Below are 16,412 nucleotides of genomic sequence, written 5' to 3' on the forward strand. Positions count from 1 at the left end.
AAACAGAGAGGAGAGCCTTTCCCCTCTCTCCCATGTTAAGTATTCTCCCTTTCCGGTAGCTACTCAGTGACGAGAACTGTCTTTTCTGAGAGTACTGTGGAGGAACCACCCTGCACAGCACACAACACAAGGGGGAAGCTATAACGGCCTCTGTATTAGAAACAATGCTACTGATAATTGTGCTGAGCAGAGCTTCCCCAGTGAGACATGGAACACATACCTGGGTCTTGATCCCGGTAACCCCATCCTGCCCTGTCATGTGAGAAGGGGCTCATGGTGATGCTCAGGGAATCTCAGAGCCCTGATAGATCAATTTCTTGTGAACCATTTTATCCACCTGTCCTCAGATACCCCAGAACATTTTTTTGTTTCAATCTACAATCTATTCCTAGGGTCCTTAACCCTGCCTGGAGAAATATCATGTGCCAGTGAGCACTAGAGAAACCAGTAATTAGAAAAATCTGCTAAAATCCATCATGAACTACTGTAAATTCCAAAGCTACCTGGAGCAGAATAGAACCAACAAAACCAAAATGTCTATTTTGGAGGGTTTTTTTCTGCAGGCTGACGAAAGTTGGTGTTAGATGACTATAAGCACCAAATCAAATTGAAGGCCCATTCACTCACTGAGCAAATATTGACTAAATACCTACCATACTCCAGGCACTATCTAGGCACTAGGGAAACAGCAGTTGAATGATACAGTCTAGGGATGCAAAGATACAGGAGACGGTAATGGTCCTCAAGACTTGTGAAGAATATAACATGGTTACAATATGGATCCCTATGAAGGAGATTTGTACAAAGCGCAGTGGGGACAAGGAGAAGGAGCATCCAAGCTGCCAGAAAGGAAGTCAGAACAGGTTATACAGAAAAGACAACATTTGACCTGAGACCTAAAGGACAATTTCCTTATAAATCTTTTACGTCAGGTGGACACTTTGGGGGACAGTGCTCTAGGCAGGAAAATAGCACAAATAAAGGTGAGGGTCAAGAAACAACCTTAGGTAACTGGGTATTACAAAGGATAAAACGTAAGACAGGAAGTGGTGAGCAGTGAAGCTTCAAAGGTAAGCAGGCACCTGTATGCCACGTGAGGAAGCCTGGCTCTTATTCTGTAGGCCAGGATTTGATTGGGGATCCATGGGTGATGGTTTCAGGAAATCCATGAACCCATGAAACTGTATGAAAAGTTTTCTGGGCACGGGAATTTCCTTTGGGAGAAGGTCCACAGCTGTCATTTGATTCTTAAGGAGGTCTTTGGCCTAAAAAACAAAAGTTGCAAATGATGGAGAATCTCTAAGAATTTTGAGAGTGGAGAGACATGACGCTATCTGTATATCAGAAAAGATCACTGGTGGCAATGTAGAGGACGCTGGGATAAGATGGCTCTCTGGCAGCCTAGACAAAATGAGGGCCTAGACTGAGAGAGTGGCATTTGGGACAAAACAGAGACACTGGACAGGAGGCAATGGGGAAAGAGAAGCACAGCACTGTGGTTAGATTTCAAGGTGTTGGAGAAGAAGATGGAAAGGCCCCATGACTGACAGGCAAAGAGTTAAGACTGAGGTGCAATTAACTAAGCAGAGGCAAGTTTTGATTCAGGCAGGTAGGGGTGTGGATGATACATTCGTATTTGGAAATGTTGAGCTTGAAGTTCTTGTGGGACACCCATGTGGACTTGGGAGAGATGGTCTCACAAGAATATGTAGAATTAGAATGGGAAAGGCAAGGAATGGAACGCTGAGGAAAACCAACGCTGAGGGAATGGGCAGGGGATGATGGGTTCCATGAAGGAAACTAAGGAGCAGCAAGAAAGGCAAAAGGAAACCCAGGTCTTAGCCATGTCTTGGAAGCCAAAGGGAACAGTTTCGAGAAGTTGTAACACTGCCAAATGCTTCCAATAATCGATCTAAGATAAGAACGGGAAGGTTGGGCTTGCCAACAAGAGGTCACTGGTGAGCACTGCTGTCAAAGCCCACTTCCGCCATCACTAAGGCAAAGTCACATAAGTCTAGAAGTCTAGGTTCACATTCTCAAACTGAAGGAATCAAAATGGAAAACTCTGTGATGGGAGCAGGCTTCTCAGAAGCTTTAGGAAAAGCCTGCGTGTCTGAAAAGAACAAAGTCAGGGTCAATGCAAAGCCATCAGTGCCTTAGTAAGGATAAATCAGTAGGTCAGAACAGAAATGAAACTATTGTTGATTTATTTTCTAGACTTTCACAATGCCTGTGGGCTTGTCTATTGGATACCTACAGTTCTGGAGTATGAATTTGTAATCTTAAGAAATAAGGAAAAAACACTCTACTGAAATTTATAGGTTGGAATGCTGTTTCCTACTCCTAAGCTGAGTAAGGGTAGGGAGAAAAGATTTAAGAAAAACAAATGACTTAAAAGGTTTTAAGTACAAAGTAAACAATAGATGGCAGGTAGGAAATATCCAAATCTATTGGGCAGAAGAAAAATCCCACAAGAAAAGAAGATTCTTTCTCTTCTCTCATCCCTTTTTACCTTCTTACCTCAGTCTTGTCAACCTCCAGAGGTCATCCTGCCTCTAAGCTGGACAACCGTTTTCCTAGAAATCAAGTTTTAGGACCCTAATTGTCCCCTATACCTGCATTTCAAACCCCCCAGTTCCCTAGAATTCACCGACCAGGATGTATACACATAACTTATGCTAGGGAGTCCCAGTAATTCTTTGGGCTCTCCTACTTAACATCACTGGCCTATTCTGGCCTCAGACCAGTCCTGGCCAGGATCTCCTTAGCTGTACCATGTTGCCCTAAATAACTCTCTATTCACAGCTGTCTGACTTATTAGAAGCAAGACGAAGGATAAGATTACAGGCACCACCCAGGGGGTATTCTGGGTACAGCCAGGAGGGGCTCTGGAGAACATCAGAAGCACATACTTTGGAGTTTCTAATTACAGCCTGTAGGCAAGAGGCTTTGGGGAGAACTATGGGTAATGAGTCTCTATGACATGAGATAGAAAAAACTAATAAATGACTTGGTCACTATCTTTTTGAAAGCAGATGTTAGAAAGTTTCTACCTTAATTGAACTTTGAATAGGAAAAAAAAATCCTTTAATTCCAACATGAAAAATAAATGTTAGATCTGAATTACACTTCTGACAAATATGTAATTAATATTATGAATACTAGAATAGCAATCCAGAGAGGTAATAGAATCCCTGTTCCTGTAATCCTTTAAAAACAGGATAAACATGTATTTGGAATGGACTGCCCATCTGAAGGCAGAGGGCTAGAGCGATGACTGAGATCCTTTCCAGCAGAATAAGCCAATGTTGTGTGGGCAAATGTGGTATGGTTTAGCAGAGCTGGGGCCATTCCTGGACTGGAATTTGTATCTACTCAGCCCAGTTTCTGAGCTCAGGGTGTCTGAAATCTGGCCTCTCTTCTGCTTTAAGAGGTTATTGGCTTTGCTAAGCTCAGGGAATGACAGAGCTGTGGCCTCTGTGGATTTTATAGAACCCAACCTTCACTTTCCCATGTGGCCCACAGCCTCTGGGTTAAAAGTCATTTCTGTGCCCTCTCCCTCGGAGAACTGAAGATCATTAAACTTATCACTGGGCAGGCCGCTACTTTATTTGAGCTGCTCCTTTAGCTGAGACCTCTCAACTCTACTTTGAGTTTTCTGCTTTGCTTCCCTGCCTCCCTTAGTTTCTTCCTGTACCACCTGCTCACATGCACCTGTGATGTTATGTGGCCTCGCAGTGGGATATTTCCCTGGGTACACTGTGCCTGTCACAAGATCCCCTAGGCCTTGGTCCAGCTGGCCCTCCAGAAATCAGCTTATGCTAGCGCCTGCCTCCAAGAATGATCTTCCCTTAAAGCTGGTGATGGTCCCTCTAAAATAAGAGGGTTTCTGTGCTCAGGATCAGAAGCTGAAAGGGCTCTGCTGCTCTTAGACCCAAGTTAAATCCTAGCTCTCTCTCTCTCCCTCTGTCTCTTTTTTTTTTCCTCTTTCCCTCTCCAGAGAGCCCTTCTTTTTCATAAATTCTGAACTTTGTATGCCTCACTTGGATTTTTAGCAGGCTCTTCTTGCTTCACTTAATCCAATTTCACAGGCCACCCTACCAAGGTTTTAGGATCAACACTCAAGAGTTTATGGAGCATGGGATTCTTTCCAGGAGAGAGCAGAGAAGCAATAGAAAAGCAAGGTCAGCCTCAAGTAGGGCTCTGCATTCCTAATCTGGCCACTCTTCCTGAACTCAGACCTCTGTGCCCCTCTTCCTGAGTGTCCTCATTCTGGCATTCTCATGTTCATAATACATATCACAATTACAATTAAATATACATTAGATAAAAAATATACTTAAAGCCTAGATTTACTAACATATAATGAGGATCATAAGAACAATGTGTAACTTTTTCATTGATGTATCCTTAGTGCCTGCCATCCTGCTTGAAATGCAGGTGCTCAATAACATCCTTTGCATTTAACTAAGGATACATTTATATAGCACCTACTTTGTACACCAGACACTGTGGAATGAAGAATTCATTCAATGAAGAGTTCAGTCTCTTGAAATCTACCTTCTCTGTGAACTCTTCCCTGGTTAATCCAACCAAAGCCTATCTGTTCATTATAGAAGTGGGTTCTACTTGGTTAGGCACACTTGATTCTTGTTATTTATAAGCCTTACATAAGAATTCCAGTAACGTATGCTATCTTTTCTCCTAAAACTATAAGTTTCCAAAGGAAATTAACTTCTTCACAACATACAAGGCAGGGCTCTAAGCAAAGTGGGTGATTAACACAAAGTTTAGGAAGCCTACAGAGAGTGGTGCAGAGTGAAGGGGAGACTGGCTGAAATCTCTTTCCTTCTCTATTTTTCTCAGCACAGTCTCCATGTCCTGGTATCCCTCTCAAAGAGATTCTGAAGGTAGATTTCAACGTATTATAAATTACAATATACAAGATCATCAGGAGAAAAAAAAATCACACATTCCCTATCTCCCACTTCGTTTTTCCATATACCTGATTTCCCTGACTTCCAGGCTTCTGGGACTCAACCCAGAAAGGGGTTCTCTCTGGCTTTGCTTTCTGCCCCCGCCCCCACCTCACCCCATGGGTCTGTACCGATTAACTGCTGCTATTCCTGCTTATGCGAGGGACAAAGGAATGGAAGAAGAGGAAAGGCCAGAGAAAACTAAGCATGAAGCAGAACTGTGCCCAGTAGAAGGAAATGTGCTGTAGGAGTGTGGTGCCGGACCCTGGTTGGTGCAGAAACTCTACGTACCTCAGAGGTAACACCTGAAGATCTAGCTAGGGCCCACCAAATACCAATTTCTGCATCTCCCCCTTTCCCCACCTACATTTTCTATGTATTTGAAGTGAATCCACCTACTGCTTTCTCAACAAGTTTATCTCTTTAGTCTCTTTCTTCCTAGTGATGCTTGAGAAAACACCAGTCTTTTAGGTACCAAAGGAACAAAATGGTCCCAAATCTTCAGAGAAACTTGGAAAGAAGTTTTATGAAGATTTGAGTAAATTAAAGTAGAGGAAATAATATCCAGAAGCACTTGGGGACTTAGACCTGACAGAGATTCTCGGGAAAGCCCAGGATTCCAGTGTGAATCTACAGCAGGAGGACATTAAGGACAGTTCTATTCTACAGGCTAAGGGAGTTAAGAAACTCAAAAGGGCCTACCAGCCATGGTTTTTTTGTCCCTCCCCAAGCAGGGCCTTCCTCCTTACCTTGGGCATCTCCACCAGAGGTTAACACGGCGATGGCTTTGCCAATCCCCAGGGTTTTGGCTGCATGGTGCTCTTCATGGGTCATGATCCACTCTAGAATTGAAGAGCACGATCAGTTAAGACACAGGTGGATTGAGGTGCTCAGGAAATGGCTCTGTTAGACTGGCTAGAGCCACCTCAGTCAGGCTCTCCTACTATACTAAGTCTGAGCTTTGCAGCCTGGGTGTTTTGGACTTCTTCCAGAAGAGGGCCACGCCCCCACAAACTGACAAGCTGAAATGTCACAGTAATCAAACCCAACACTGCAAAGGTCCTGGCTAATCCCTCCCACCTGAATTGGAGTCTATTTGGAGAACAAGCTAAGGTCAAGGGGAAGGGCAGTTGACTGAACAGAAATGAGAAAAGAAGGAGGAAAGTTAAGGTGGCCTCAAGGATTCCTCCTTTTAATGAAGGGAAGGGCTGCTGCAGACGGTAGGAATCGGCTGAGGTTTGGGGCACTGATGAGAACCAGCCAAGTGGAAGCAGAAAAGTGAGGGAAGGCAGGGTTATGGTGAAGATTAGGGTTTCGTTTTATGGAATTGGGCTAAGCTGGAACTGGGGTTTGAGGTTTTACATGCACATTTGAGCCTGCACAAAACGATGGTTCAGGCTCAGGAATGGTTAAAGACATTCCATGCCTTCTCCCATCGCTCTCAGGCTTCCTGCCTCCTGAGCCTCTCTTGACTCATCTTCAGGCCTTGCCCTTCACACTACATGCTATCAAATGGGAAGAACAACACAGAATCATAGCCAGATATACATAGATTATGTACACGCGCCATGTGAACACCTTCGTATTTTTGTCTTTAGGGCTTATCTCTCTCAAAGGAACACACAAGACATACTTTTGTGTCTATAAAATGTCAAAGGAGTCATCACTCTACCAGTTATCCAGGTTAAAATCTAAATTTTTAAATTGATCTCCTCCTTACTCTGAGAGTCAAAAGTTACCAAGTTCTATTCTTCTCCCTTACTATCTTCCCTTATCCTCCCTTATTTGCGATCCTCAGCGCCTCTCTCCACCTGAATTGCCTACTACAATAGCTGGTCTCTGTTTGTGTTTCCCTTCTCCACTCTACAAGAGACATAGAATAAACCTCCATGGGTAGGTCATAGGACCCTGAGGATGCATTCATTTGAACTGGGCCAAATCACTTGAACCGGGGCTGATGACCTTTATGCACAGCTCATGTTTCTGCTGTGAATCTGAGGAAATCAGGGTAGCCGCTGATAAAGACACAGGTCACATAAACACACAAATCTGCATACATACCAGTAAAGTACATGCAATGAGACACTCGTGAAGACATACAAACACAAACATATATAGCGTTATTATGGGACACAGATTCACAGACATACTACATATAATCCATTCTGATGGATGAAGTCCAAATTCTTGAGTTGGCATTCAAAGCTTCCATGATCTAGCCCTTGCCAAAGCTTGAACCTTTGTTCCCATGAATTTTCTGTCCCATCATCACCTGAACATTACTTTGCTCCTTCCCATTTGTGTACCTGGGCACACTGCATCCCTCATCCAGAAGGCCACCTTGGTCCTTTCACAGATATCCCATTCCATCATTTAAGGCCAGGCCTAGCTGCAAGCCTATGAATATTAAGACTATTAACTCTTCCTGATTACCATAGGAGGGATTCTTTGTGGACCTCCTCTAATCACATATTGTCTGGTATTAGATCATTCATTTAGCACTTAATTACTACTTTATATGGTATTTAAATTGCTTCTTATATATTGACAATAAGGTTGGACTGGATCAGGGGTCAACAAACTACAGAGCACAGGCCAAATCCAGCCCTTTTTTTGGTTTTGTATGGCAGCAAACAAAGAAAGGTTTTTACATTTTTATTTTTCTTTAAGAAACCTTTTTTTAGAGAGAGAGACAGAGAGAGAGAATATCTCATACAGGCTCCACATTCAGCAAGGAGTCTGATGCAGGGCTTGATCCTACAACCCTGGGATCATGACCTGAGCCAAAATGAAGAGTCAGATGCTCAACTGACTAAGCCACCCAGGTGCCCCAGATTTTTACATTTTTAAATGGTTTAAAAAACCATTTCAGGACATGTGAAAATTACATGAAATTCAAATTTCAGTGTCCATACCATTCTCATTCTTTCACACATTATCCTATGGCTGCTTCTGTGCTACAACAGAGTAGATTATAGTGACAGAGACCAGATAGCCTGCAAAGACTAAAATATTTACTATCTGGCTTTTTACAGAAAGTTTGCAGACCCCTGGATAGATGACTGCTACGAGCCACTTTCCCTAACTAGACTGAACAATCCTCCAGGGAGGGATCACGTTCATTTTTTTAAAACTTTCCCACAGCTTAACCAAAGGCTGGTGAAGTCCATGCACATAACAGTTCAATAAATCCTTGTTGAAGGCATTAGTGAACTGACGGAACAATACAAGACGCACATAGACCTATGAAAACTTTTATTTAGTATGCTTGGATACAGACAGCTCCATATTCTATTTCTAACGCATAGAGATACAAATAGGACTTAAGAAAGCATATAGTGACAGTGAAAGGAATGTAATAAACATATGGATACAGACACTCTCCTATTAACTGGAGTGTTCATGTCCAAATTTCTGCTGTTCTCAAGAAAAAAAAAAAAAAGACTAAGTAACTGGTGCAAATAAGAAGGCAAACATTTGGAAACGAAAGAACAAAACATGAGTATGCTGATCCCATTTTCCTTGAGTTTTTTCTTCTCATTCACTCTGGGAGCTCATCACTGACAAACCCACACAGGGATCTGCCACCCATGGAGTTTCCAGTGAGGGAGAGAATTCACCATTAACAAGGGGGAAGGTTAGGAGTGCTGACCTGCAAAAAAGAACCTTCTCCTGTATCTCTAAACCAGTTATAAGAGGCACAGGACACAGAAGTGCACGCAGATTCATATATAAGCAACCTTTAGAGATCCACAGTGACACACACATAGAAGCACACAGACATAAAACCTAAATATAAAATCACATGTGTGAAGATAAGCAGGAGGGAGGGATAAATACAGGGAGGCAACATCCTAGGTGCACTGATTTGAACTGGCTGAGTGCCTAGGGTAGGAGTGAGGCAGCCAGGGGTAACGAGGTCCGAGCACCACCCACCCATCCCTGATTCCCAGGGGCGGGGGCTGTGCGTGCTAGCGGAGGAAAATGAACCGAAGGGCTAGGATTCTTCACGGCTCCCCTACCCATCCCCCCTCTTCGCTCCAGCTTCTGATGCCATACCACCTCTTCTTTTCCCGTCCGCTCCTTCCAGTTCTCCCCAGCGCCTCCTCCCAGCACGGTCATCCCCACCTCGCTCTCGGCTTTCCCCCGCGGTCTTTACTCAAGGGCCCCTCTTGCCTTTTAGTCTTAGCTCTCCTCCGCCACGGCTTCCTTGCAGACTGTCCTTGGGGAAGGGGGAGGGGAGCTTGGAGAACGCGGGGAGGAGCCAGGTGGAGGCAACAAGGGAGGGGAAAGAGGAGAGGCTTCCCAACCTCCACTAGCTGATGCTGGCCCGGAGGCTCCGCCTCCTCCTGCTCCTCTTTCTCTACCCCTCCCTCCTCCTCCCAAGGACAGCTCAGATATGGCATCAGCTTCTCCTCACTCCCCAGAAGGTTCTCGGGTCCCCATCTCTGTCTCGGGAGCCATCAGCTCCTGTACATAGTGGGAATCAGAAATTATTTAGTTGCCTCTCACGTTGTCTGCCGAGACAACTGTTTCCTAGCCAGACTGAGACTCCTTGCATTCAAACATCCTCAACAACTAATAATAAACCTCCCCCTCTGGCCTTATGCATTATCTCACACCTCTGTCACTCTTTGAACAAGCATTCGTGGAAAGTCTTTGCGCCAGGTTTTGTATTAGGTGCTGAGGATGAAAAGATAAATGAAATAGAGTCCCTGCCCTGGAGGAACATTGAACACCGGTATTTTCTGTAGAGGGACGCCCAAAACTCCTTTTATATTTATGTACCTTTCTCTGAGAAAATACAGGGCTGCAAAGCAAACAGTGTCCGTGGAGGCAACATGGGCCAAGAACTCCCAGAGCTAAGGGTGCATCCTTTCCTCAGATCCTCTTTACTCTTTCCACTTCACCCAGGTCTTTGTTGCAATGCCTCTCCACAGGCATCTCTCCTCTCCTGACTTCCTATGCCCTCCCTCTTGCTTACTTTTTTTCTGCCTCTGCATATTCTGGCTGCAAACAATAAGAATAAAGATAAAACCACTGGAATACACAAAAGTAACTTTTGTGATGTAAATGTTACCATCCAAAGACAGCCTAAAGAATGGAAGAAAATATCTGCAAATCATATATGTGATAACAGATGGATAGGTATCCAGAATATATAAATAACTCTTGCCACTCAATAATAAAAAAAGATAATAACCTTGGGGCACCTGGATGGCTTAGTCGGGTTGAGCATCTGACTCTTGATTTTGGCTCAGGTCATGATCTCACAGTTCATGAGTCTGAGCCCCCCTCACTGATGGTGAGGAGCTTGCTTGGAATTCCCTCTCTCTCTCTCTCTCTTTCTCTCTCTCTGCCCCTCCTGCATGCACACACTCTTTCTGTCTCTCAAAATAAATAAACAAAAAAATTTTTAAAAGATAATAACCCAATTCAGAAATGGGCAAAAGGTCTGAACAGATACCTGACCGGTAAAGATACACAGATGGCAAATAATCATATAAAATGATGCCCAGCATCGTATGTCATCCGGGAACTGCAAATTAAAACAGAGACGTACTACTACATATTGTTAGACTGGCTAACATCAAAAAAAATTAATAATAAACCTGATAGTACCAAAAGCTGACAAGAATGTGGAGCACCAGGAACTCTTATTTTTTGTTGGTGGGAATGCAAAATGGTACAGTCACTTTAAAAGACAATTTGGCAGTTCCTTACAAAGCTAAATAGAGCCTTACTGTATGATCCAGCAATCACATTTCTCTAAGTATTTACCCAAATGAGTTGAAAACTACATCCACACAAAAACCTGCACACAAATGTTCATAAGAGCTTATTCATAGTTGCCCAAAACTGGAAGTAACCAAAATGTCCCTCAAAAGGTGAATGGATAAACTGTGATGTATCAATTCAATGGAATAGTATTCAGCAAGAAAAAGAAATGACCTATGAAGCCAAGAAAAGATATAGAGGAAACTTAAATACATATTGCTTAGTCAAAGAAATCTGTCTGAAAAGGTTACATACTATATGTTTCCAACTAAGTAACATTCTGGCAAAGGTAAAACTATAGAGAGAGTAAAAATATCAATGGTTTTCAAGGGCTTAGAGTAGAGAGGGAATGATAAATATGTAGAGCACAGGGGGTTTTTAGGCCAGTAAACCTATTCTGTATGATGCTATAATGCTGGATACATGACATGGCATATTTGTCAAAACTCATAGAACTTCACAACACCAAGAGTGAACTTTAACATAAACTATGGACTCTAATCAATAATAATGTATCAATATTGGCTCATCAACTGTAACAAATGTACCTCACTAAGTAGTAATAATAAATGGAAACTGACCACAGGAGAGGAAACTCTGTGTGCAAACTGCTCAACTTTCTGTAAGACTAAAACTTCTGTAACAAACAAAGTCTACCAATTTAAAAAACATATTCTGTTCAGTGAAATATCTAATAAAATTGTAATATTAAAAAACAAAAAATGGGCAAGGGTTTAGACATTTTTCTAAATAAAATATACAAATAACCAATAAACATATGAAAAGATGTTCAACATCGCTAATCACTAGGGAAATGCAAATCAAAACCACAATGAAATTCCACTTCACATCTATTAGGATGACTATTTTAAAAAAAGGAAAATAACAAGTATTGGAGAGGATGTGGAGAAAGTGGAACTCTTGTGTCTTGCAGGTACAAGTGTAAAGTGATGTCGTCACTATGGAAAACAGCTTTCCAGTTCCTCATATTAAACAGAGTTACTATATGACCCAGCAATTACACTCCTAGGTATATACCCAAGGAAAATGAGCACATATGCACACACACACACACACGCACACACACACAGGCACACACACACATGCACACACACACAAATGTGTACACCAGTGGTCATGGCAGCATTATTCATAATAGGCAAAAAGTGGAAACAGGCCAAATGTCTCCAGTGATGAATGAATACATAAAATGTGGCATATCCATATAATAGAATATTACTTGCCAATAAAAAGAATGAAGTACGGATACCCTGCAACCATAAAAACATTATGCTGAGTAAAAGAAGCTAACAAAAAAGACCTCATAGTATATGATACCATTCATATGAAATAGGCAAATTTATAGAAACAGGAAGCAGATTAGCAGTTGCCTAGCACTATGGGGAAATGAGGAGTGACTGCTGATGAACACGAGATGTCTTTTGCATGTGATGGAAATGTCCTAAACTTAAAGTGACTGCAAAACTCTATGAACATAGTATATACCATTGAATTGTACGCTTTCATTTTAATGAAGTTGAGCTTATCAATTGTAGTTGGCCCTTGAGTCATGTGGCCCCTATGCAATCAAAAATCTGTGTATAAATTTTGAATCCCAAAAAAACTTAATTGCAGTTCACCCTTGAACAACATGGGTTAGAACTGCATGGGTCTACTTGCGCATAGTTAATAGTTACTACTGTTAGTAGTTAACTTTTGGGGGAGTCAAAAGTTATACACAGATTTTCAACTGCATAAGGGGTTGGTGTCCTTAAGCCCTGTGTTGTTCAAGAGTCAACTGTACTAATAGCCTACTGTTGACTGGAAGCCTTACCAATAATGTAAATAGTTGATTAATACATATTTTGTATATTATACGTATTATACTGTATTCTTATAATAACGTGGGCTAGAGAAAAGATTATTAAGGAAGTCATAAGAAAAATACATTTATAGTACTGTACTGTAAAAAAAACCACAAACCTGTGTATAAGTAAGTGGATTCACACATTTCAAACCTGTGTTGGTCAAGGGTCAACTGAATTTCCTTCATGAATAATGTCTTCGGTATTGTATCTAAAAAGTCATCACCATACCCAAGGTCACCTAGGTTTTGTCCTATGTTATCTTCCAGTAGTTGTATATTTTTTAATTTTATATTTAAGTCTATGATCCATTTGTAATTAGTTTTTGTAAAGGGCATAAAGTCTGTGTCTAGATTCACTTTTTTGCACATGGATGTCCAGTTGTTCCATCATCTTTTGTTGAAGAGACTATCTTTGCTCAATTGTACTGCCTTGACTCCTATGTGAAAGATCAATTGATTATATTCATGAGGGTCTATTTTTGGGCCCTCTATTCTGTTCCACTGATCTAGTTGTCAATACTTTGACCAATATCACAATGTCTTGATTAGCTTCACAGTAAATCTTGAAGGTGGGTAGGGTCTGTCCTCCAACTTTGTTCTTCTCATTCAATATCATGTTGGCTATTCTGGGTCTTTTGTCTCTTCATATAAAGTTCAGAATCAGTATGTTGATACCCATAAAATTACTTGCTGGAATTTTGATTGGGATTGCATTTAATCTATATATTAAGTTGGGAAGAACTGACATCTAGACAATATTGAGTTTTCCTATCTGTGAACATGGAATATTTCTCTATTCAGTTCTTCTTTTATTTCATTCACCAGAGTTTCTAAAATTTTCCTCATAAAGATAATGTATATATTTTGTTAGCTTTATCCCTAAGTATTTCATTTTGGGAGTGCTAATGTAAATGGTAGTGTGTTTTTAACTTCAAATTCCATTTTTTCATTGTTAGTATACAGGAAAACAATTGACTTTTGCATATTAACCTCCATCCTATAACCTTCCTATAATCACTGATTAGTTCCAGGAGTTTTTGTTAATTCTTTGAGATTTCCTGTGCAAACAATCATATCACCCGTGAACAAAGACAGTTTTATGTCTTCCTTCTCAATCAGTACACTTTTTATTAGCTTTTCTTGACTTGTTGCATTAGCTAAGACTTCTAGTACAACGTTGAAAAGGAGTAATGAGAGGAAATATCTTTGCCTTGTACCTTATCTTAGTGGGAAAGCTTCAAGTTTCTCAATATTAAGTATGATGTTAACTTTAAGTTTCCACTGATATTCGTTATCAAGTTGAGACAGTTCTCCTATAATCCTAGTTTACTGAAAATTTTTATTATGAATGGGTGTTGGATTTTGTCATATGCTATTTTTGTATTTATTGATATGATCATGTGATTTTTCTATTTTGATCTGTTTATGTGATGAATTATAGTAATTAATTTTGAAGTGTTGAACCAGCCTTGAATACCTGTGATAAATTACTCTTGGTCATGGTATATAATTCTTTTTATACTTTTTTGGATTCAATTTGCTAATTAATTGATTTTCAAATGTTAAACCAGATCAAATGGCTCTTGATCATGGTATATAATTCTTTTTATACTTTATTGAATTCAATTTGATAATATTTTATTGAGGATTTTTACATCTATGTTCATAAGAGATGTTGATCTGTAGTCTTCTTTTCTTTTAATATCTTTGTCTGGTTTGGGTATTATGGTAATGCTGACCTCGTCGAATAAGTTAAATGTATTCCCTCTGCTTCTATCTTCTGAAAGAGATTATAGAAAACTGGCAAAATTTCTTCCTTAAATGTTTTATAGAATGCACCAGGAATCTATCTGGGCCTGGTGCTTTTTTGAAAAGTTATTTATTAGTTCAATTTCTTTAACAGATTTATGCCTATTTGGGTCATCTGTTTCTTCTTGTGTGAGATTTGGCACATTGTATCTTTCAAGGAATTGGTCTATTTCATTTAGGTTATCAAATTTGTGGGCACAGAGTTGTTCATAATATTCTTTTGTTGTCCTTTTAATTTCCCTGGAATCTGTAGTGATGTCCCTCTTTTATTTCTGATAGTAGTAATTTGTGTCCTCTCTTTTTTCCCCTTAGTTAGCCTGTTTAAGTCTTACTGATTTTATTGATATTTTCAAAGACCCAGCTTATGGTTTCATTGATTTTTTATTTTCAATTTTATTGATTTCTGCTCTAATTCTTATTATCTCTTTTTTTCTGCTTACTTTGGATTTAATTTGGTCTTCTCTTATAGTTTCCCAAGTTGGAAACTTCAGTAATTGCTTTTAGACCTTTTTTTCTTATATATGCACTCAATACTATAAATTTCCCTTTAAGCACTGCTCCCACTACATCCAACAGATTTTGGTAAGTTGTGTTTTAATTTTCATTTTGTTCAAAATATTTTCAAATTTTTCTTGAGATTTCTTCTTTAATCTATGTGTTATTTATGTGTTGTTTAGTCCCCACGTATTCAGGATTTCCAGTTTTCTATTATTGGTTTCTAGTTTGATTCCATTATGGTCTGAAAACAAACATTGTAGAATTTCTGTTCTTTCAGTTAAGGTATGTTTTATGGCCCAGAATGTGGTCTATCTTGGTGAATGTTCCATGTGAGCTTGAGAAAAATGTGTATTCTGCTGCTGTTGGATGAACTGTTGATGTTATTTATATCCATTTGATAGATGGTGTTGTTAAGTTCATCTATGTCTTTACCTATTCCCTGTCTGCTGAATCTGTCCCTTTCAGAAAGAAGAGTGTTGAAGTCTCCAATTCTGATAGTGGATCTATTTCTCCTTTCACTTCTATCAGCTTTTGCCTCAAGTAGTTTAATGCTGTGTTGTTAGGTGCATATACATTAAGAAGTTATATCTTATTGGAGAATTGACCCCTTTATCATTATGCAATGCCCTTCTTTATATTTGATAACTTTTTTTACTTTGAAGTCTGCTCTGTCTGAAATTAATAGAGCTATTGCTCCTTTTTAAAACTAGCGTTCGCATGATATATTTTTCTCCCTCTACCTTTAATCTATATGTATCTTTATATTTATGGTGGTTTTCTTATAGTTAACACATAGTTGGGGCATGTTTTCGATTAACTCTGACAATACATTAATTGATGCATTTAGACCATTGACACTCAAAGTGATTATTGACATAGTTGGGTCAATATCTACCACATTCATTTCTGTTTTCTATTTATTGCCCTTGTTCTTTGTTCCTATTTTTGTCTTCTACTCTTTTTCTGCCTTTTGTGGTTTTAACTGAGCAGTCTATATTATTCCATTCTCCTTTATTAGCATATCAGTAATGCTTTTTTACTTTTTCAGTGGCTGCCCTAGAGTTTGCAATATTTATGTACAACTAATCTAAGTCCACTTTCAAATAGCACTATACCACTTCACGAGTGGTATGAATACCTAAAATAACAAAATAATCCTAATTCCTTTCTCCTATCCCTTGTACCATTGCTGTCATTCATTTCAGTTATATATAAACATACATAAGCATATACAGTTGACCTTTGAGTAACACTGGTTTAAATTGTGCAGGTCCACTTATATGCAGATTTTTTACAGTACCGTAAATGGATTTTTTATTCCTTATGATTTGCTTTTTTTTCTTATGATTTTCTTAATAACACTATCTTTTCCCTAGCTCACTTTATTGTGAGAATATAATATATATAACATACAAAATATGTTAATTGACCATTTATGTTATTAGTAAGACTTCCAGTCAACAGTAGGCTATTAGTAGTTAAGT

General features: G+C 39.8%; 1 protein-coding gene across 3 annotated transcripts in view; it reads right to left on the minus strand.

Annotated features, from left to right (window-relative positions):
- PFKM (phosphofructokinase, muscle) overlaps positions 1-16,412 on the minus strand; it is a 43,293-nt gene that overhangs the window by 14,575 nt on the left and 12,306 nt on the right. For 2 of the 3 annotated variants that reach the window (XM_019419170.2, XM_053894751.1), the window contains exon 3: positions 5,726-5,818. In XM_019419170.2, the coding sequence (XP_019274715.1) occupies positions 5,726-5,818 (93 nt within the window). Of the gene's footprint in view, positions 1-5,725; positions 5,819-9,152; positions 9,282-16,412 lie in introns of those variants that run through there. The other variant, XM_019419171.2, reaches the window with a different exon arrangement.

The sequence above is a fragment of the Panthera pardus genome, unplaced genomic scaffold (assembly GCF_024362965.1).
Source record: "Panthera pardus isolate Hobbes unplaced genomic scaffold, ASM2436296v1 HiC_scaffold_6, whole genome shotgun sequence".
Lineage (NCBI taxonomy): Eukaryota > Metazoa > Chordata > Mammalia > Carnivora > Felidae > Panthera > Panthera pardus.